Here is a 22,839-nt window from a genome sequence, read left to right as displayed (position 1 = left end):
CCTTTGTCCAAAGTGGGGTTAGTGAAGATTTTTTTTTTTCACATTCTGTAGGTTGTCATTTTGTCTTGTTGTCTCTGTCCTTTGCCTTATGAAGGCGTAAATCACAAACAGTTTGGAATTATGATTAATAGAATGGTTATTTATTTAAAGGGAAAAAACTTACAGATCACCATCCCAGACAACAGCCCTCTGTGCAATCAGGAAAAGAGTCTAGTAGCCAGAAGCAGAGCCGGAAGCAGAGCCTGAAGCAAGAGAGAGAGCAGAGGGCTGCTGCTGCTTTTTTTAAAGAGAGAGAGAGACCACGCCCCAGTGGGCTGGTATCTCAGTGGCTATTGGCTGTAGGAGCAGAAGGAGCTCCCATAGCACCTCCCCCTTTTGTTTAAGTAAGAGAGCTCTAAACCTACTACGAAATTATATACAATAAGAACAAATATCCTATTCTAATTAGCTTAAGTCTTGTATAATAAATAACTTGGCCAAGTCATGAGAGGAAAGTAACTACATTTATATAGACTTCAACCCCATCAAAAATCTGAGAAGGGAAATAATGTTACCTGAGTAATTAGGAAGTGCAATCAAACAACTTCCAAAACATGCAACAAATTACAGAGACAACTGGCTACCTGGGCAATCACCCAAAGTCATGTTTGCAGCATTGAAGCAACCAACTTTGGCTAAGGCCTAGAATAACTGACAGATTATTTTTAACAGGCAAGATATTTTTCAAAACTGTCTTGCCCTGTCTTGGCAAGATTTGACAGTTCTGCTTATCCATTTCCGGATACTATGTATTTTGTCAGTAGTTGAGGTATGGGCAGTTCCTTGCCCAGAGACCGGTTTTGCCAAGAAGACAAGCTCCAAGTCTTTAGTGCTCAACAATCTCTCGGGAATAGATCTGTGTTGCCAGAAGCAACTGTGTCTCACTACCACAGAACTCTAAGATTAAAATAAATGCCATTTTCTACAGCTCTTTGAAGAGGTTGAAGATTATTTATACAGAATATAATCTCTATGTATCTTATTGCTTTAGCTAGAACTTCAAGACTATGCTAAAAAGATATGGAGAGATGGATAACCTTGTCTTGTTGCTGATTTTAGTGGAATTGTTTTGAGTTTCTCTCCATTTAGTTTGATGTTGGCCGTTGACTTGTTGTATATTGCCGTTATTATGTACAGGTATGTTCCTAGACTCCCTGATCTTTCCAAGACCTTTATCACAAAGAGGTGTTGGATTTTTGTCAAAGGCCTTTTCCACATCTAATGAGATGATCAGGTGGGTTTTTTCTTTCAGTTTGTTTATATGGTAGACTACACCATTGGATATTTGTGTGTTGAACCATCCCTGCATCTCTGGGATGAAGCCAACTGATCATGGTGATTTTTCTGATGTATTCTTGAATTCAGTTTGCCAGTATTTTTTTAATATTTTTGCATCAATGTTCATGAAGGAGATTGGTCTGTAATTCTCTTTCTTGGTTGCATCTTTGTGTGGTTTGGGTACCAGGGTAACAGTCACCTCGTAAAAAGTTTGGCAATGCCCCTTCTGTTTCTATTGTGTGGAACAATTTGAAGAGTATCGGTTAGCTCTTCTTTGAAATTCTGGTAGAGTTCTGCACTGAAACCATCTGGGCCTGGGCTTTTATTTTTTGGGGAGATTTTGATGGCTGCTTCTATATCCTTAGAGGTTATAGGTCTATTTAAATTGTTTATCTGTTCTTGATTTAATTTTGGTATGTGGTACCTATCCAGAAAATTGTTCATTTCCTTTAAATTTTTCAGTTTTATGGAGTACAAGTTTTTGAAGTATGACCTAATGATTCTCTGGATTTCCTCAGTATCGGTTCTTATGTCCCCCTTCTCTCTTCTGATTTTGTTAATTTGAGTGTTATTTCTGTTTTTTGGTTAGTTTGGATAAGGGTTTGTCTATTTTGTCAATTTTCTCAAAAAACCAACTCTTTGCCTCATTGATTCTTTGAATTGCTTGGGTTGGAGTTTTCCTTCTAGTACTTTCTATAGGACTGAATTTGTGGATAGGTATTGTTTAAATTTGATTTTATTGTGGAACATCTTGTTTTCTACATTTATAGTGATTGAAAGCTTTGCTAGGTATAGCAGTCTGGACTGGCATCCATTGTCTCCATAGTGTCTTCAGAACATCTATCCAGGACCTTCTGAATTTCATAGTTTCCATTGAGAAGTCGGGTATAATTCTGATAGGACTGCTTTGTATGCTACCTAGTCTTTGTCCTTTGCAGTTCTTAGTATTATTTCTTTATTCTGTATGTTTAGTGTTGTGATTATTATGGGGTGAGGGCACTTTTTTTTTTGGTCCAATCTATTTGTTGTTCTGTAAGCTCCTTGTACTTTCATAAGCAAGTCCTCCTTTAGGTTGAGAAAGTTTTCTTCTACAATTTTGGTAAATGTATTTTCTGTGCCTTTAAGTTGGACTTCTCCTTCTATCCCTATTATTCTTGGTTTGGTCTTTACACTTTACACAGTATCCCAGATTTCCTGGATATTTTATGTTAAGTGTTTATTGGATTTAACATTTTCATTGGCCAATGAGTCTATTTCCTCTATTGTAACTTCGACACCTGAGATTCTCTCTTCCATCTCTTGTATTCCGTTGGTTATACTTACATCTGTAGTTCCTGATTGCTTTCCCATATTTTCCATTTCCAGAATTCCCTCCATTTGTGTTTTTCTTTATTGCCTCTATTTCAGTTTTCAAGTCTTGGACTGTTTTAACTGTTTGCTTCACCTGTTCAATTGTTTTTTTTTTTCTAAATTTTCTTGGGTTTCATTGATTTCTTCCAATTTTTTGTTTGTACTTTTTTCATTTCTTTAAGGGAATTTTTCATTTCCTTTTTAAGGATCTCTATCATCCTTATAAAGTTATATTTAAGGTAGTTTTCTTCTGTTTCATCTGTATTAGGGTGTTCAGGTCTTGGTGGTGTAGAACCACTAGTTTCTGGTGGTGTCATATTGCTCTTTATGTTGTTGAAGGTGTCCTTACACTGCCATCTACGCATCTCTTCCTCTGATTGGTGCAAGTGAGGCCTATGACTTAGGTGGTGGCACTTCCTCCAGTTCTAGCAATAGCAATAAGACAACATAAGGGGATTGGAAAGGAAGAAGTTAAACTTTCGTTATTTGCAAATGATACGATAGTATACATAAGCGATCCCAAAAACTCTACCAAAGAACTCCTACAGCTGATAAACAGCTTTAGTAATGTGGCAGAATACAAGATCAACTCAAAAAAATCAGTTGCCTTCCTATACACTAAGGATAAGGAAGCAGAGAAGGAAATCAGAGAACCATCACCATTCACGATAGCCACAAACAGCATAAAATATCTTGGGGTAATTCTGACCAAGGAAGTGAAAGATCTATTTGACAAAAACTTTAAGTCTTTGAAGAAAGAAATTGAAGAGGACACCAAAAAATGGAAGGATCTCCCTTGCTCTTGGATTGGGAGGATCAACATAGTAAAAATGGCAATTCTACCAAAAGCAATCTATAGATTCAATGCAATCCCCATCAAAATACCATCAAAATTCTTCACAGACCTTGAGAAGACAATAATCAACTTTATATGGAAAAACAAAAAACCCAGGATAGCCAAAACAATCTTATACAATAAAGGATCATCTAGAGGCATTACCATCCCTGACTTCAAACTCTATTACAGAGCTACAGTAATGAAAACAGCTTGGTATTGGCATAAAAACAGAGACGTTGACCAATGGAATCGAATCAAAGACCTTGATTTTAATCCACAAACCTATAAACACCTGGTTTTTGACAAAGAAGCTAAAATTATACATTAGAAGAAAGAAAGCATCTTTTAAAAAAATGGTGCTGGCATAATTGGTTGTCAACCTGTAGAAGAATGAAAATAGATCCATATCTATCACCATGCACAAAACTCAAGTCCAAATGTATTAAAGACCTCAATATTAATCTGACCACACTGAACCTGATAAAAGAGAAAGTGGGAAGTAGCCTGCAATAAATGTGCACAGGATACCACTTCTGATGTATAACCCCAGTAGCACAGACAATAAGAACAACAATGATTAAATGGGACCTCCTGAAACTGAGAAGCTTCTGTAAAGTGAAGGACACAGTTATTAAGACAAAAAGGCAACTTACTGAATGGGAGAAGATCTTCACCAACCCTGCATCAGACAAAGGTCTAATCTCCAAAGTATATAAAGAACTCAAGAAATTAGACATTAAAAATTATAAATAACCCAATTAAAAAATGGGGTGCTGAACTCAACAGAAAATCTCATCACAAGAATTTCAAATGGCCAAAAGATACTTAAGGACATGTTCAAATTCCTTAGCTATCAGGGAAATGCAAATCAAAACAACTTTGAGATACCATCTTACACCTGTCAGAATGGCTAAAATCAAAAACACCAATGATAACCTATGCTGGAGAACATAGGGGAACACTCACCGATTGCTGGTAGGAATGCAAACTTGTGCAACCACTTTGGAAATCAGTGTGGTGGTTTCTCAGAAAATTGGGAGTCAACCTACCTCAGGATCCAGCAATACCACTCTTGGTGTATATATATATATATATGTGTGTGTGTGTGTGTGTGTGTGTGTGTGTGTGTGTGTGTGTGTGTACCCAAGAGATGCCCTATTATACAACAAAAGCATTTGTTCAACTATGTTCATAGAAGCATTATTTGTAATAGCCAGACTCTGGAAACAACCTAGATGCTCTTCAATGGAAGAATGGATAAAGAAATTGTGGAACATATACACATTAGAGTACTACTTAGCGGGAAAAAAAGACATCTTGAATTTTGCATGCAAATGGATGGAAATAGAAAACACTATCCTGAGTGAGATAACCCAGACCCAAAAAGATGAATATGGTATGTACTCACCCATTAGTGGATTCTAGTCATAAACAAAGGACATTGAGCCTATAGTGCACTATCCTGGAGAAGCTTAGTAATAAGGTGAACCCAAAGAAAAACATATTTAAATCCTCCTGGAAATTGGAAGCAGGCAAGATTTCCAAGCAAAAGTTGGAAGCATGGGGGTGGGGGGAGGGGAAAGGGGGAAAGAAAGGGGAGAAGGGAAGGGTTGGGGAGAGCTTGGGAGAGTTGGAAGGTTTAGATGGAGGAAGGAAAGATATGGGAGCAGGGAAGGAGATAATCTTAATTGAAGGAGCCATTTTGGGGTTGGCAAGAGGCTTGGCTCTGGAGGGGTTCCCAGGTGTCCACGGGGATGTCCCCAGCTAGGAGCCTGGGCAGTGGAGGAGAGGGTGCCTGAACTGGCTTTGTTCCATAGTCAGACTGATGACTATCTTGAATATCACCATAGAACCTTTATCCTGCGATGGATGGATAGAGACAGAGACCCACATCAGATCACTGGACTGAGTTCCCAAGGTCCAGACGAAGAGCAGAAGAAGGGAGAATATGAGCAAGGAAGTCAGGACCATGAGGGGTTGGTTCACCCACTGAGACAGTGTGCTTGAGCTAATGGGAGCTCACCAAATCCAGCTGGACTGGGACTGACAAGCATGTCATCAAACTGGACCCTCTGAATGTGGCTGACAATTGAGGCAGACTGAGAAGCCAATGATAATGGCACTGGGATCTGTCTCTACTGCATGTACTGGCTTTTGGGGATCCTGCTGTATTTGAATGCATAACTTCCAAAGCCTGGATGGAGGGAGGAGGGCCTTGGACTTCCCACAGAGCAGGGGGAGGGAGAGAGAAAGAGAGAAAAAGATTTTAAAGCACTGCATCCATTCCTCTGGTTCTCTTCACTCTTGTTGCTATGGAAGTTGACTCTGACACTGAAAGGCTAGTAAAGGAAATTTTTTTCTCAAAAAAAGGGGGGGGGGGGTTTAATAGGTGGACTTGAATCTAACCTGACTTAGGAGCAGTTGTTGGCCAGCTCTTGGGTGCAACCCAATAAAAATCAAGTTTGCTTCAAATTCAGCTCAAATTATGGTAGTGGCCTTATTCTCACCGTAGGGATTAACAAGAGCCCTCCCAAATAAAACACAAACAATCCAAGTACATTAAACATACAAATAATGTGTGAAGTGAGCGATCACAGAAGAGGGGCTTAATTCATCAAACAAACAAATGGAAAGAAACTCGACTTCACCTTGGGTAGGGAAATGAAATGTAAGTAGCAATGGCTTCTTATTTTTTTCACTTAACAGAGTCACAGTGCTTCATTTAAAAGAAGGACGAGGACTGGAGGAGGAGAAGAGAAGGGAAGGGCGTAGGGAAGAAGAGAGGAGAAGGGAAGGGAAGGGAAGGGAAGGGAAGGGAAGGGAAGGGAAGAGAAGGGAAGAGAGGGAAAAGGGAAGGGAAGGAAAAAGCAGTAACAGAAAAAATAACAACACCAGCACCTACAAATATACTGAGACAGGCACTCCTATTTCTAGTGGGAATGTGGCTTGTGACTGCACACTGGTAAGTTGAGAGGACAATATCTATTTGAAATCCTACATCTGGACTGGAGAGATGGCACGTCACATATGAGCTTCTCTTCCAGAGGACCAGGGTCATTCCCAGCACATATGGCAGCTCACAGCTGTCTGTAACTCCAATCCCATGGGATCTGATGCTCCAGGGGGCACCAGGCATGTACATGGTGGACAGACATACATGCAGGCAAAACATCCATACACATAAATAAATGAATAAATTAAAATTTAAAAAATAAATCCCACATCTGAGACTCCACCCTATATAAATGTTTACTAAAGAATTGACTATAGACGCAACAAAAATAAACTGGAATTACCCTTCATGCCCTCAAAGGTGGAGAAACTTCATGGTCAGAGTACATTCATTTCTTGGGATATTATGCAGCTATTACAATTAATGAGGTTTTTATCTAGATATCTATTTGCTATGACCCACACACATCCAAATGAACAAATAAACAAGTTTTATAAAAACACTGACAGTATGTTTTCAGATGTGAAAAAAGATCTGAACACAAAGATCATAATGTTAATATTTATTATCTGAAAATGTATATTAATTACTTAATGTGATAAGGAGGAGCCTGTGAGTCATATAATTCTGTGGGTAAAATGCTTGCTGAGTTTCTGTGGGTTACTGTTGTGATGAAACACTATGATCCAAAGCAACTTAGGGAGGAAAGGTTTTATTTGGCTTACACTTCCACATCACTGTTTATAATGGAAGGGAATCAGGACAGAAACCCAAACAGGGCAGGACCCTGGAGGTAGGAGCTGATGCAGAGGCCATAGAGGGGGGCTACTGACTGGCTTGCTCCTCGTGGCTTCCTCAGCCTGCTTTCTGGTAGAAATGTTATGGTACCATTCACAATGGTCTTGGCCCTTCCCCATCAATCAGTAATTAAGAATATACTATAGGCTTGCCTACAACCTGCTCTCATGGTGGTATTTTCTCAGTTAAGGTTCCCTCCTCTCAGATGACTTTAGCTCTTATCAAGTTGACATAAAAATATTCAGCACACCAAGCAAGACTGAGAACCTGAATTTGACCCTGAGAACCATATGGAAAGGTGGGAGGAGAATGGTTGTCCTCTGAATTCCCCACGTACAGCTGCACATGTGTACAGAGCAATAATAATAAACAAAAACATATAAAGAAAATAAAATGAATAACATCAAAGCAGAAAATACTTGCAGCTGAGTGGTGGACACTCAGAGTCCCAGCTACTCAGGAAACCCGAGCAAGAAGTTCACTCGAGCCTGAGTTCAAGGTCAGAGTGAGCAACATAGCAAGACCTTGTATCGGAAAAGAAAAACATCAGGGCTGGGGAGATGACTCCGAGGGTAAAAGCAATTGTCCCACAAGCTCAATGACCTGAGTTCAATTTCTAGAACCCACGTAAAAAAACTGGATTCTAGCTTGGCCTTCTAGAAGGGAGTGGGAAGAGGCTCATAAGGCCCCACCCCACCTGAGTAGCTATTGAGAGATGGTGGCTCTTGGGGAAGGAAAGTCAGTTTTTCTTTAAGGATGTGGCTCCTGGTAGAACAACCACACTCCAGTAGATGGCCTCACACCCACACACAAGTATATGGACATCACAAATTGGAGTTAATGGGTTGGGTTATTAAATATAAATAAATAAATAAATAAATAAATAAATAAATAGCAAAATGAAGTTGTGGGTATGGGGAGGTGGGGTGTATCTAGGAGGAGTAGGGAAGGAGCTGGGGTGATTGTGACCAAAATGTAGTGTATGAAATCCTCAGAGAATAAACAAAAATATTTTGAATGGAATACTTTGGCATTGTATCTGCAGAATTCTTATGGGGAGATGGCAGGCAAAGACAGAAGAATCTGAGGAACACTGGCAGGTCAGCTTGCCTGGAGTATAAATCACAGCAGCAGATACAAGAGAGACCGTACCTCAGCAAGATGGAAGGGAGAACCAATCCCCACATGACCTTCACATTGGCAATGTGATAGATGTATGTGCGCAATTATATAAAATTTAAAAAAATATCTTTTGCCTTCAAAGAAACTGAACTTTTTCTAGACCTTGCAGGAAGACCCAGAGTGAAACAGAAGTGGGAGAGAGGAAAGGATGAAGAGAGGAAGGTGGGGGACATGAGAGATGGCTCAGTGGTTAAGATCACTGTCTGCTCTTCTAAGAGACCCAGGTTCAATTCCCTGCACCCACATGGTGGGTTACATCTGTAACTCCAGTTCCAGGATGTCTGATACCCTTTCCTGGCCTAAGTAAGCACTACACATGCAGTGGCACACAGACAAACATGCTGACCAAACACCCACACACATAAAAACTAGAAATAAATTAAAAACAAAAGCAATAAAAGAAAAGCACCAGCTGTTTCATCTGCTCTTTATGCCAGTACCCTTTCTGCAGAATGTTATACTAAGCTCTGCTTTGCTGTTGCTAGTCTTGTGTTTAGAATAACACAGAAGGTTGTTCCCCCATCATCCACGTGTCTCTGTATAAATCCTTGTAAAAAGGAACAAGAACCTGGGAACTCCAGCAGCTGACCTCCTGACTCAGATCCATCCTTGTCATGCCAAGCACCATTCAAAATTAAATACGTGATAATTTATTTAGTCAGTGTGTATTGATCGACTGCTTAGTATTTTCCAGAAACTTTCTTTGGTGACACAAGTGACATGAATCCTTTTTAACGGAGTTTCCACACAGACACAGTGAAAGGTCCTGCTCAGGCTCTTCTGGACACTGAGGACTTGGCTCCTCCCGCCCAGGACCATCTTGCTTAGGGGCTTCTGAGTTGAGAATGGGTACAAGAGGGGAAATCACTAACACCTGCTCTAGTTCCTCACGTGATTCCCAAACCACCTGCTTCCCTCAGAGAACAGGTCACGTGGGACAAGAACGGAAACAAAATAATTAGCATCCTCCTTCTTAACAAAGAGCTTGGGGATGGAGTCCCCAAGAGTCCCCAAATATAAGTATCTGCCAGGGCCCTTGGCTTTCTACTCATCTGCCCCGGGCTGGGGGCACATCTGAGTTTTTCTCCCAAGGACAGCAGGTTCATCTCAGCTGTCACAGTGAATGACTTCCTGTGCCCTTCCTGGGGTCTGAGCCCTGACCTCTGTTTGTTCTGGTGGATAATGAATAAGGAAGGCTGCTGAGAAGAACCCTTCTTTGTTGATGCCATTCTGGTGAGCAAGGGAGGGAAGGACAGAGAACAATAAGATGGAAGAGGCTGAAGAAAGGGAACTCAGCTCCTTCCTGACTGGAGGATGGTGGGGGTGGACAATTGTAGACCGGAGAGATAAATAGGAGGGGGTCAAACTCAATGTTAGGACATACGTGCAACAACATTTGTGCAAATGGGAGAGTCACAGAACAGGGTCCCCAGAGGGATAGTTCTTCAAATGGTCCTCAGACCAGCTCTTTTTGGGCATTTAAAAGCTCCCCACACCGCAATGGGGATGGTCCAAAAACTACTATCATAGGGCAACGCAAGTCACCCACCAAAGACAGTTGCAAATGTGTTCATGACAGGGAATCATGGCTTCACCCAGCAGCCCGGAAGAATCTGACATTGCCCTGCAAACGCCTCAAACTCAAACCCCACCCCTGTCTTGCAAAGTAAGACCAGTCTTGGGATTGATTGGTGAGCAGGGAGAGGATGCTAATGACCTTCCTGAATTCCCTGTCCGGTGTCTTCCACCTCAAGGAGCCTGCCTTACATCTGCCTCCTCTGCTCTCACAGCACCTTGGGGCAGGGCAGTCATCATCACACCTGTTGACTTTCTTTCTCCTCCTCTGTGTTCTGTTTCTTTGTTTTGGTGTTTGGGTTGGGGGTGTGGTGGGGGTAGGGGCTTGTTTTCTTTCTCCTTTTTGGGGTAATGTAGCCCAAAATAACCTTGAGCTTCTACAGGAATGGCAGGTATGTACTTTACCACTGAACCCTACCTCTAACCAAACACTTTCTTTTCTTTCTTTTTCTTTTTGAATTTTTAAAATTAACTTACAAAGTCATGGACTTCCATGTGAGATTTTCATACATATTTCATTTTGATTCATTATCTTCCCCTTCTCCATCATCTCCCTTCCCCCATTTACCCCATTTCCCCTCCCACTTCCACTCTCCTTTTTGATGTTACCACACCTGTTCCCTTAGACCCTTTCCCCCCATCCAGTTAGAGAAGCTCTTTTTTTACATAATTGTTTATGGGGGAGTGGGCGTGTGTGTGTGTGTGTGTGTGTGTGTGTGTGTGTGTATAGTGTGTGTGTGTGTGTGTATATAGTGTGTGTGTGTGTGTGTGTGTATATAGTGTGTGTGTGTGTGTATATATAGTGTGTGTGTGTGTGTGTATAGTGTGTGTGTGTGGGCGTGTGTGTGTGTATATAGTGTGTGTGTGTGTGTGTGTGTATATAGTGTGTGTGTGTGTGTGTATATAGTGTGTGTGTGTGTGTATATAGTGTGTGTGTGTGTGTGTATATAGTGTGTGTGTGTGTGTGTATAGTGTGTGTGTGTGGGCGTGTGTGTGTGTGTGTGTGTATATAGTGTGTGTGTGTGTGTGTGTATATAGTGTGTGTGTGTGTGTATATAGTGTGTGTGTGTGTGTATGTGTGTGTGTGTGTGTATATAGTGTGTGTGTGTGTGTGTGTGTGTATATAGTGTGTGTGTGTGTATATATAGTGTGTGTGTGTGTGTATAGTGTGTGTGTGTGGGCGTGTGTGTGTGTATATAGTGTGTGTGTGTGTGTGTATATATAGTGTGTGTGTGTGTGTGTATATAGTGTGTGTGTGTGTGTGTATATAGTGTGTGTGTGTGTATATAGTGTGTGTGTGTGTGTATGTGTGTGTGTGTGTGTGTATATAGTGTGTGTGTGTGTATATAGTGTGTGTGTGTGTGTGTGTGTGTGTATATATAGTGTGTGTGTGTGTATAGTGTGTGTGTGTGTGTGTGTATATAGTGTGTGTGTGTGTATATAGTGTGTGTGTGTGTGTGTGTGTATATAGTGTGTGTGTGTGTGTGTGTGTGTGTGTGTGTGTGTGTGTGTGTGTTTGTATAGGGGGGTAGAGGACAACCTGTGGAAATCAGTTCTCTCTCAATGATGTGGGTTTCTGGGATTGAACTCAGGTCTTCAGACTTGGCAACAAGCACCTTTACCCACTGAGCCATCTTGCCTGCCTATGAGGGTCTCTTTCTAGTTTCCTCACTTTTACCCACATCTCTTCCCATCCCGTGTTCTATCATTTACATTCTAGTCCCATTTCAACAATCCTTAAATCTTTCCGGAGAATATTGTTCTTTGGAAGGCAGGGAGATACATTTACAACTGAATGCCCTTTCCCTTGCACTGAATTTGTGAAAAGAGCCCCACAGAGAGAACAGAGGAGCCCCACGTGGTGAAGATAAACCTAGATTTAGACTCAGGTCTGGGGATGCAGACCTGCAATCCCAACTACCCTGGAGGCATTTAATGACAACCAGGGCTGTAGAGTGAGTTCACGACCAGCCTGGACAAGTTAGTGAGATCATGCCTCAAAAGAAAAAGTAAAAAAAAAAAAAAAATGAGCTGGCAATGGAACTCAACAGTAGGACACTTGCCCAGCTTGTGCAATCCCTAGCACCACACACATACATACACACACACACACACACACATGAGACACTGGGTATTTATAAGTTGAGTGATCTCAGGAGCCCTCTCAACCTCAACAACTTCAGAGTCGTGAGAGCTATTTACAAACTTTAAAGAAAGACTGAGTTTTGGAGCAGGTGGTGATCTGGGTCTGGGCCAGATGTTTTCAAGTTCTTGGTCTCTTATCCCAAGAATTTTAAACTGGGGCCCACACAGACTTGAGAAAGAATCAAAAAACCTATTCAGAACAAAGAAAGACAGGGAGCCATATTTTTATGGGCTTCCAGAGGAGTCTGCTTACTGAGGGGAGTTATGTGGGCAGTTCCCATAGATCAGGTGATACAGTCATTTCTCTGTTGCCCGTGTCTCTTCCCATACTGCATCATTTTAATCATATGTACACCCAATTATGCATGGGCATAACATAGTAAATAGAAGTCTCCTAAAGCACTGCTAGAGCTTCGCCTTACTGTGCCTATACCCAAAACCCAAAATGGGTTAATTTAAGATATGAAAGAGCTAGGTAGGAATACACCTAAGCTATTGGCTGAACAGTGTTGTTGTTAATATAGTTTCTGTGTGATTATTTGGGTTTGGGCGGCCGGGAAACAAATGAGCAGTCTCTGTTTACATAAACTGTTTACATAAACTGTTTACACACTTGAACAGAAACCGTCTCACCGTGACTGTGAGCAGGGAAACCTACAGCATTGTTCAAAGATGGGAGGACATGGATTCTAGTGTGGGTAGGGAGGACATGGATTCTAGTGTGGGTAGGGAGGACATGGATTCTAGTGTGGGTAGGGAGGACGTGGATTCTAGTGTGGGTAGGGAGGACATGGATTCTAGTGTGGGTAGGGAGGACGTGGATTCCAGTGTGGGTAGGGAGGACATGGATTCTAGTGTGGGTAGGGAGGACGTGGATTCTAGTGTGGGTAGGGCCTGGGGGGGGATCCCTAGGTTGCTGGGTGCAGTCTGGAAAGGGATATGTGTGTATAGAACATGCAGGGAAGGAATTCGGATATTAAGTAGGTTGTTGATGGGGTACATAACCCAAAAGCAGGTTCCTTTATTTGTCTACCAGGCTCTGCTACCATCTACTGAATTGTGTCATTTTAATTAATCCCAAACCTGATTTTGATGGTTGCAGCTGTTACTGTAATTGTATTACTTAATTAAATATTACTAGCAAGCAAACAAAAATTCTTTTTCAAAGTGATGAGGATCAAACTCAGGGTCAGATACAGGCTAGACAAGGGCTCTACCACTGAGCTATGCCTCCAGCCCTTAACACAACCTTTAAAACTATTTTTTTGAGTTCCATAGGCAAAGGTCACCCACCTTGAACAACATCCAAGTTGATCACGTACCTCAGTCAGGGATTTGAGACCCTAATTGCCTCAGATTTAGACAGCTTCGAGAATACAAAACCCACTGGAGATAGCCTGAAGAAATTTACCCGAAGCAGGAGGACTTTCACAGAACCTTAAAGGTTCCCACAGGACTAGAGTCCCATCTCTGACTCCAGCTCTGTGTTCTGTTCCAGTAGATGCGGGCAAGGTCTCCATGGAACTGAAAAACCAAACGGTCTTAGAATTCCATCTCATGGGACTCTCGGAAAATCCAGACCTGCAGCCCACCCTCTTTGGACTCTTCCTCTCCATGTACCTGGTCACTGTCTTTGGGAACCTGCTCATCATCCTGGCCATTGTCTCAGACTCTCGCTTGCACACACCCATGTACTTCTTCCTCTGCAACCTGTCCTTGGTTGACATCCTTTTCTCCTCTACCTCTGTCCCCAAGATGCTGGTGAACATCCAGACCCAGAGCACAGCCATCCCCTTCTCGGGCTGCCTTGCCCAAATGTATGCCTTCCACCTCTTCGGGACCATGGACAGCTTCCTCCTGGCAGTGATGGCCATTGACCGGCTGGTGGCCATTGTCTATCCACTGCACTACTCAGTGCTCATGAGCCCACATGTCTGTGGGCTACTGGTGGGTGGGCCATGGGTGATCACTAATCTCCAATCCCTGGTACACACTTGTCTCATGGCCCAACTGACATTCTGTGCAGGGTCAGAAATCCCTCACTTCTTCTGTGACCTCATGCCCCTCCTGAAACTCTCCTGCTCAGACACGCACACCAATGAGTTGGTGATCTTTGCTTTCGGCATCATCATGGGCCTCAGCCCATTGTCCTGCATCCTAGTCTCCTACATCTGCATTTTCAGGGCAGTCTTCCGGATCCCTTCTGCTCAGGGCAAGTGGAAAGCCTTCTCTACTTGTGGCTCACACCTCACCGTGGTGTCGTTGTTCTATGGGACCATCTTTGCTGTATACTTACAGCCAGCATCCCCCACCTCCTCCCAGAAAGACAAGATAGCTGCATTAATGTGTGGGGTGGTCATCCCTACACTGAACCCCTTTATCTACAGCCTAAGGAACAAGGACATGAAGGCAGCCCTGAGGAAGCTTGGCAGCAAAGCAGTCTTATCCCACTCATAGGGAAGAACAGTGACCAGGCACCCACCATGTTTTGGAACCACTGTTAGCTACTTGGGATTCAGGGATGAGCCCCAGTCCTGTTCTCAAGTTGTCCAAAGTCTAGCGTGGAGCAGAGCCACTTAATAAAACCTTACAGTAAAACGTGGTCAATGTGTCATAACGAAATGGATGGCTTGGTAATTAGAAGCAGTCAGTGTGGGGTCTTACAGGGGCCCCAAGTTCAGTGTCTCAGCATCCTGAATGTTGGGATGACAGGTGTTCAACAGCTAGATAGGGAAGTTTGTGATTTTCTTATGTGGCAGCACCAGAGAACCCCTATGGTCATTTGGGAAGAGTTGGTGACTTGCAAAGATTGTGTCTAAATATGTCTGGTTTGTGGCCCATTCTGTATTGAGGAAAAACATATGAAGGATTAAAAGGTTTTTTGCCTGCTCTTGGGAGCCTTTTCCTCCTACTGGGTTACCTCACCCAGACCTGATATGAGGGTTTTTAACTTAGTGTATCTTGTTAAGCTGTATTTGGTTGATAGCCCTGGGATGCCTGCTCTTTTCTGAACTGAAACAGAGAAGGAATAATGTTGAAGGAGCTGCGGGCTGCATTCCTGCAGCACAACTCCCGGCCACCTGGCTAGCTTATGCCCGAAATAACAACGCACAAACTGTATTCATTTAAACACTGCTTGGCCCATTATATCTAGCTTCTTCTTGACTAACTCTCATATCTTGCTTAACACATATCTAGTAATTTGTGTAGCACCACGAGGTGGTGTCTTACCGGGAAAGACATGTCTGACCTGCATCCATCTTGGGCTGGAGCTTCATCTCATCTGCCCTGGAAAGGAGAGGCTTGGCGTCTGGCTCACTTCCCTTCTTCGCAGCATTCTGTTCTGTCTACTCCACCTACCTAATTTTCTGACCTATCAGGCCAAGCAGTTTTCTTTATTGATTAACCAGTGAAACAACAGACTGACAAATGACCTTCCCACATCAGAGTAAATCTGTGGGAGAGGGAACTGAGAGGAATGGGGAGAGGGGAAATTTTGGTTTGCTGTGTGAGAGAACAGTAAATAGACAGACAGACAGACAGACAGACAGACAGATAATTTCACCAATGGGCTTGCTGGGTATCAGGAACAAAAAGATGCTGAAAGCTAGGATTCACCATCAGCTAAGAACTAAACTCATTTTATCTGCCAGTCATTACATTTATTATTTTTTGAGACAGGGTCTCTATGTAGCCCTGGCTGGCCTTGAACTCACTATGCAGACTAGGTTACCCTTGAACTCATAGAAATCTACCTGCTTCTGACTGTGAAGTGCTAAGATTAAAGGCATACACCAACATGCCAGGCAATTTATCACATTTTAAACAATATCCCTGAGCTGGAGAGATGGCTCAGAGGTTAAGAGCACTGATTGTTGTTCCAGAGGTCCTGAGTTCAATTCTCAGCAACCACCTGGTGGCTCACAACCATCTGTAATGAGATCTGGCGCCCTCTTCTGGCCTGCAGGCATATATGCAGGCAGAACACTGTATACAAAATAAATAAATAAATCTTTAAAAAAAATATCCCTAAGTAAAATGTCCCCCTGGGGTAGCTGGGACTTGACAGGTGAAACTGCTACTATGGTAACTGAGATCAAAACCCTGGACCCTAGTCTTGACAAGGACACAGGATTGCTTAAATGTGTCATTTTTTTTTACTTAGTTTTTATTCATAATCATAAACTTAACTCTGCAATCCAGCTAGACTTGAAGGAGAATGAGGAAAATATGGAACCCAAAGAACTTCAGCGAGAGCCGAGATTACAGGGTACTGAGAGCAGATGGGGCTGGGGTTCTCTCCTGAGCTACAGAAGGAATGGTCTGGTGGGTAAGAAGCCCGCAAGTCAAAAGAATTAGAGTTGTCCACAGTCGGAAATGGTGATCTTCTTGCTGGTCTTGTCATTTCCTGGACCCAAAACACTCCATGGCTTCCACAATGTTCATACCTTCTTTCACCTTCCCAAAGATGACATATTTGCCATCCAGCCACTCAGTCTTGGTGGTGCAGATAAAAAAACTGGGAACCATTTGTGTTTGGTCCAGCATTTGCCATGGACAAGATGCCAAGACCTGTATGCTTCAGGATGAAGTTCTCATCCTCAAATTTTTCTCCGTAGATGGATCTGCTGCCAGTGCCATTATGGCGTGTGAAGTCACCACCCTGGCACATGAATCCTGGAATAATCCTGTGAAAGGAAGAACCCTTATATCCAAATCCTTTCTCTCCAGTGCTCAGAGCACGAAAGTTTTCTGCTGTCTTTGGAACTTTGTCTGCAAACACCTCGAAGGAGATGCGGCCCAAGGGCTCGCCATGGGCCGCGATGTCAAAGAACATGGTGGGGTTAACCATGGCTGCAGCAAGCGGTGAGAGGGGACAGCGGCATATGCAAAGCCTCTAAATGTGCTATTGAGCAGCATCTACAAGTTGCAGCACCAAGGCATGCTGGAGGAGGCTGCTTGTTGGTTCCCGGCTGCTCAGTGGCTCAGCCCCCCAAAATAATCACACAGAAACTATATTATTTAAAACGCTGCTTGGCCCATTAGATCTAGCTTCTTATTGGTGAATTCTCACGTTATTTTAATCTCCATTAGTCTGTGCATCACCATGAGGTTGTAGCCTACCAGCAAAGTGTTAGCACATCTGTCTCAGGCAGCGGCTCCATGGCTTCTCTCTGACCCCACCTCCTTTTTCCCAGTATTCCATTTAGTTTTCCCCACCTATCTCTGTTCCCCTATAGCTCTGCTATAGGCTCAAAGCAGTTCCTTTATTAACCAATGATATTCATAGCATACAGAGGGGAATCCCACATCAGAGGCAAATCCAGTCCACAGTTTGGTTTGGTATAGCTGCCAAATTGGGGGTGGCTTTTACATTTCTCTGTGTTTAATTTGTTTTTATGTCTGTTGTTTGGGGTTTTGTTTTCTTTTTGTAAGATTTACTTTATTTTTCTGCCAGGCAGGTGGCACACACCTTTAATCCCAGCACTCAGAAGGCAGAAGCAAGCAGATCTCTCTGAGTTGCAGGCCAACCTGGTCTACGGAGTGAGTTCCTGGACAGCCAGAGCTATGTAGTGAGTGTAGGACTCAACCATAATAAGCTTGGTAGGAACAGACCACCCAAAGGAAGTTCTTAACTTCCAACCATTATCACCTGCCACTGTAGGACTCAGCTTAATGATAAACTTAATGGAGGCCTGAGCCTCAGTAGTTTATCCTGAGGCAATACCTGGTTGCAGGAAGGACCACAAACTGAGATTACCCAGTCACCACCCAGGAATAGATCATCCAAAGGAAATTCTTAATGTTTCAAACTTCCAACCATTGTAGACAGACTCACCTACCAGTACACACTCACCAGAACACCCCTAGACAAATATCAGCCAATTAGGGGTCCTGAACCTTAGAAACGCCTAACCCCCACCTTTACTACTATAAAAACCCAACTCTAACTGAGCTCGGGGCTCTCCAATTATTCTAATACTTTAGACACACAGAGAGACCAAGTTTGCAAAATTGTATAGAATAAAGGCTCTTTGCTTTTATGTATGGGACTTCATATCCTTGTTGGTTTTGAAGAACTTCACAAATCTGGGCATAACAGTGAGATCCTGTCTCAAAAAACAACAAAGATTTATTTTTTTAATTATGTGTGTGATGGCAGAGATATAAGTATATGCAGGTGCCTGCAATCTGAAAGTCTGGGTCCCCTGGAACAAGAGTAACAGATATTTGAGTCATTCAATGAGATGGAAATCGAAAAAATAAAACTCTCCAGGTCCCTGAGTGGCAGCAGTGGGCAGCAGGCCATGAGGGGCAGCAGGTCCCAGGCAGGGTGAGAGACCTCAGCAGGTCAGTCAGTCCCATGAGGAGCCACACAGCAGGAGAGAGACAGAGATGGATAGGCTTGCCATGCAGAGAAAGTGGGTATTTATTTAGTGGGTTATGGAGAGGAGAGAGAAAGGGAAAAGGGGGAAGAGCAGAGAGAGAGGCAGAGAGAGAGAAAGAAAAATGGGGGAGACTCCTCAGAAAGAGATGGAAAGGGAATGAACTCAGGCTGGAAGTGGAAGGAAGATCCACTTGCCTCGGCAGATGAGGAAGGGAGTAAGCGGGGCTTATCTCTTAAAGGGACAGGACAGACCATTACAATGGGTGCTGGGAACTGAATGCTTAAGGTTTGAGCCATCTCTCCAAGGCCTTGTGTATACTCTTAACATAAAGTGGCTTCCAATTCCTGATCCTTCTTTCTCTGCTTCCTGGGTGCTAGGGCTACAGGCATGGACTATCACACCCACTCTGGTTTTGTCTGTTGTTTTTGTGCATATATTGTGTACATGTCTTTGTGTATATGTGTACCCATGCATATGAAGGCTAGAGGTCAAAACTGAATGTCTTCCAGTCTTTCTCTCACTTTATTTTTTTGTGGCAAGGCCTCTCTCTTGAGCTGGAGTTTACCACGGACCACACTGGCTGCCCAGGAAGCTACAGGAATCTGTCCCTCCCCTCCCCTTCCTGCTGTCCTCAGTGCCAGGGTCACAAGAGTCAACACCATGCCCAGCTTTCACATGGACACTAGGGACCCCAAATCAGGTCCTCATTCTCAAATCATAGGTTCTTCATCGACTGGGCCATCTCTTTAGTGGTGTAGGTGGGTCTTCTTTCTATGTGTTGCTTTCATTGGTTGAATAAAGAAAACTGCCTTGGCCTTTTGATAGGTCAGCCCTTAGGTGGGTGGAGTAGACAGAACAGAATGCTGAGAGGAAGAAGGCAGTGTGGTAGACACCATGGCTCTCCTCTCTGAGATGGACGCTGGTTAGACTCATGCGGTAAGCCACAGTCAAGTGGCAATACACATTAATGGAGATGGCTTAAACGAATATGTGAGAGTTAGCCAATAAGGGGCTGGAGATAATGGGCCAGGCAGTGATTAAATTAATACAGTTTTTGTGTTGTTATTTCGGGGTATAAGCTAGCCAGATGGCGGGACACAGCCCGCTGCTCCACATTACAACAATTTAGTCCCCTGGTTCCATTTTGTTTTGTTTTAGTTTTTTGTTTTATTTTAGTTTTGGTTTATTTGACTTTTTTGTTGGTTGTTTGGTTGGTTTTTTTGTTTTTCAAGACAGGGTTTCTCTCTGTAGATCACACTGGCCTCACCTCACAGCTATATTTGACTTTTCTTGAAGGTAATTTTTTTTTTGCTTGCTTCTTTTAACCTTTATTCTTCTCTCATGAAGATAATTTTCAATATTTATTTGTTTGTTGACTTGTTTTCTTTTTGAAATAGGGTCTCACTGTGCAGCCCTGGCCAACCTAAACTTGAATTCACAGAGATCTGCCTACCTCTGCCTCTTGGGTACAGAGATTAGAGGCATGTATGGAATTTTTCTTATTTGCTTTTATTTTTACAAATGTTTTGCCTGCATATAAATGTACCACATTCATGAAAAATCTGTAGAAGCCAGAAAAGGGCACTTGAACCCCAGGAACTGGAGTTGTGAATCACCATGTAGACGGTGAACATGGAACCTGGGTGTTCTCCAAGAACACCAAGTACTTCTTTTTTAATCGGTTTTTCAAGACAGGGTCTCTCTGTGTAACAGCTCTGGCTGTCCTGGAACTTGCTTTATGTAGACCAGACAGGCCTCGAACTCACAAATATCTGCCTGCCTCTGCCTCTCGAGTGCTGGAATTAAAGGAATAGGCCACCATCCTAGGTATGATGGCAATCATGTCTTTGTTTCAGAAGGATGTGTATAATCATCTTGCAATCCTACCAGTGTTTCGAATGGTTATATGACCACTTATGACTACCTGTTGCTACGACCACCTTGTTATGCCCATGTTGCAACCATGTCTTTGTTTCCGGAGGTCATCAGGACTAACTTGTTATGCTTGTGTTCTACTTCTGTAATCCTGACTATTTTGCCCGCCAAATCCCCCATTTGGAAACGGCCTAACCCTGAACCTCATCTTCATCATATCCAGTGCTGACCTCTCCAACTCCACCTCTGAGAGGCAGCCCATGTACACAACAGAAAAGCTTGCTTGAATGAATTTGGCCGTGATGATTTGGGTCGGTGGTCTTTCTCCTCCCGTCTTTGGGGTTACCTTGGAGCTGAAACACTGCCTCCGAGCAGTCTCCTGAGACTTGGGAAGAGAACAAAACTCACAAATCTGAAAAGCTGATGTTTACAAGATGAACCAGGGCTGCTCCACTAAGTTATGGGGGCTTAAACAACTGCTGGGGAGGAGCCTATGGCCAGAAGCCCTGCTCCAGGAAGGCTCTGCAGCCTCTCAGCTGCTTGCAAGTTACACAGAAAACCCCAGTGTTGTGACTTTCTTAAACGAGTGGGCTTTTCAGTGAGGCAGCTGCCTTTGCTCACATAAGTAACCTCTCACCCATATTCCTGTTAATGAACTCATGGGTTCTCCAAGCCGGACATTGGTGCAATTGTACTTTGGTCTGTTGTGGATTCTCTATTTTTGGTGAGCTGGTGAGCTGGTGTGTGTGTGTGTGTGTGTGTGTGTGTGTGTGTGTGTGTGTGTCAGAGAGAGAGAGAGAGAGAGAGAGAGAGAGAGAGAGAGAGAGAGAGAGAGAAAATTTGGATACAGTTCAGAAATAAAGCACTCCCCTGTGAGAAAGTTCTTTTTTTTTCTATTAAAGACAGTACACTCAACAAGGGCCCATATTTCTTAACCCTTCCCCTTCTCCTTTTACCACTTAACCAAACTCATCATCTTGAATTGTTGAGCTCTTGCTGGTAGAATGGGACACAGTCACCATGTATGCCAGTGATAAAGGAGTCATTTTGGCCAGTGTATTTGCCACCCCAGTTTGGGTCCTAGTGAACTCTTTTTGTGAAAAGAAATCACTCTGCTGAGTCACTTCCACTTTGTCCATGTGTTTCTTTGTTTGATACAGAGATTATTCTTCCCCTAACACTCCCTAATGTTACAAAGCCCTGGGCTTAATGCCCCAATACTGAAAGAAAAAAAAAGTAACAGGAAAAGTCTAGAGTAAATGCAAAGTGTCCATCAAGGAAAGCATTGTCAGGGCAGCTTGTCAGGAGGAAAAGCTCTGCCTCCAACCCAGACCACTAGAACCTAACTTCAACATCCCTCTTAAAGTTTGAGCACCCCTGAGCCTGCCGAGGTCCCTAGAAAACTGGAAAACAGATATTTCATGGGTGGGGGATGATGGTGGATGGGTTGGTTAGTTGATTTTTTTAAATTTATTTATTTGTTATTTATTTTAAGACAGTTTCTCTGTGTAGCCCTATCTTCCCTGGAACTCACTCTATATACAAGACTGGCCTCGAACTCACAGAGATCTGCCTGCCACTGCCTCCCAGGTGCCAGGATTAAAGGTGCATGCTGATTTATCTATTTATTTTTATTTATTTCAGATAGGACCCAGCTATGTTCTCCTGCCTCGCATAGTCTTTGCTCCCAGCGTCTGTGCCTGTATTTGTGGTCGGTATTATTTGCCTGGATTTCTGTTCTGACATTTTTTTCACACAGCCTTTTTACCCAGCATTTCAACCAGGACTTTTCACCTCTCTTTCTGCCAGACTTTTTGCCGTGGTTTTGCTTTTGGCTCTGTTTCCATACCTTTTGCCTAAATTTTTCTGCTAGAATTTTGGCCGGGCCATTATCCCCCAGGATTTTCATCCAGCTTCTGTGCCAAACAGTTTAAGTTTGACCACAAGATGTGCCCAGATTTTCAGCAAGGCAGGAGGCCTAGTCTGGAGTTTGAAGTCAGCCTGTGCTACACACTTAGTCTTGTCTCAAAAAAAAAAAAAAAATCAGCTAACCAATTAACCCATTCACTACTACTCCCGCCCACAAAATATCTGTCGTTTCTCAGATTTTTTCAGGACCTGGGCAGGCCCAGGGGTTCTCGTTTGAAGCCCGCAAGGGATGTTGAGTTAGGATCTAGAGGTCTGGTTGGAGGCAGAGCTTTTCCTCCTGACAAGCTGCCCTGACAATGCTTGACTTGATGGACACTTTGCATTTATTCTAGACTTTTCCTGTTACTTTTTTTTCTTTCAGACAAACAGCCCAGATGCTACTTTCCTAATGGACAATGTTTGGGTAGAGGCTTCACACCAGCCGTTGGCATCCTGTATATCCAAAGAGTCTGAATGTTTGGGTAGAAGTTCCATCCTAAACCCCCTTC

The 22,839-nt window shown here is 43.1% G+C and overlaps 1 protein-coding gene and 1 pseudogene across 1 annotated transcript; one reads left to right on the top strand and one right to left on the bottom strand.

The window, feature by feature from the left end:
* Positions 1-13,676: 13,676 nt before the first annotated feature.
* On the top strand, positions 13,677-14,615 carry Or1i1 (olfactory receptor family 1 subfamily I member 1). The gene has a single exon (XM_075982106.1). It carries the CDS (start codon positions 13,677-13,679, stop codon positions 14,613-14,615), a length of 939 nt encoding a protein of 312 aa, XP_075838221.1.
* A 1,717-nt stretch (positions 14,616-16,332) lies between these two features.
* Positions 16,333-17,035, bottom strand: LOC142855647 (peptidyl-prolyl cis-trans isomerase A pseudogene; annotated as a pseudogene).
* Between the last annotated feature and the right edge of the window lie 5,804 nt (positions 17,036-22,839).

This window comes from Microtus pennsylvanicus, chromosome 8 (assembly GCF_037038515.1).
Source record: "Microtus pennsylvanicus isolate mMicPen1 chromosome 8, mMicPen1.hap1, whole genome shotgun sequence".
Lineage (NCBI taxonomy): Eukaryota > Metazoa > Chordata > Mammalia > Rodentia > Cricetidae > Microtus > Microtus pennsylvanicus.
This window is presented reverse-complemented; position numbering and strand designations above follow the sequence as displayed.

What these genes read in the sequence shown, in the direction of transcription:
- Or1i1 (XM_075982106.1), top strand. Translation starts at nt 13,677, where the DNA reads ATGGAACTGAAAAACCAAACGGTCTTAGAATTCCATCTCATGGGACTC.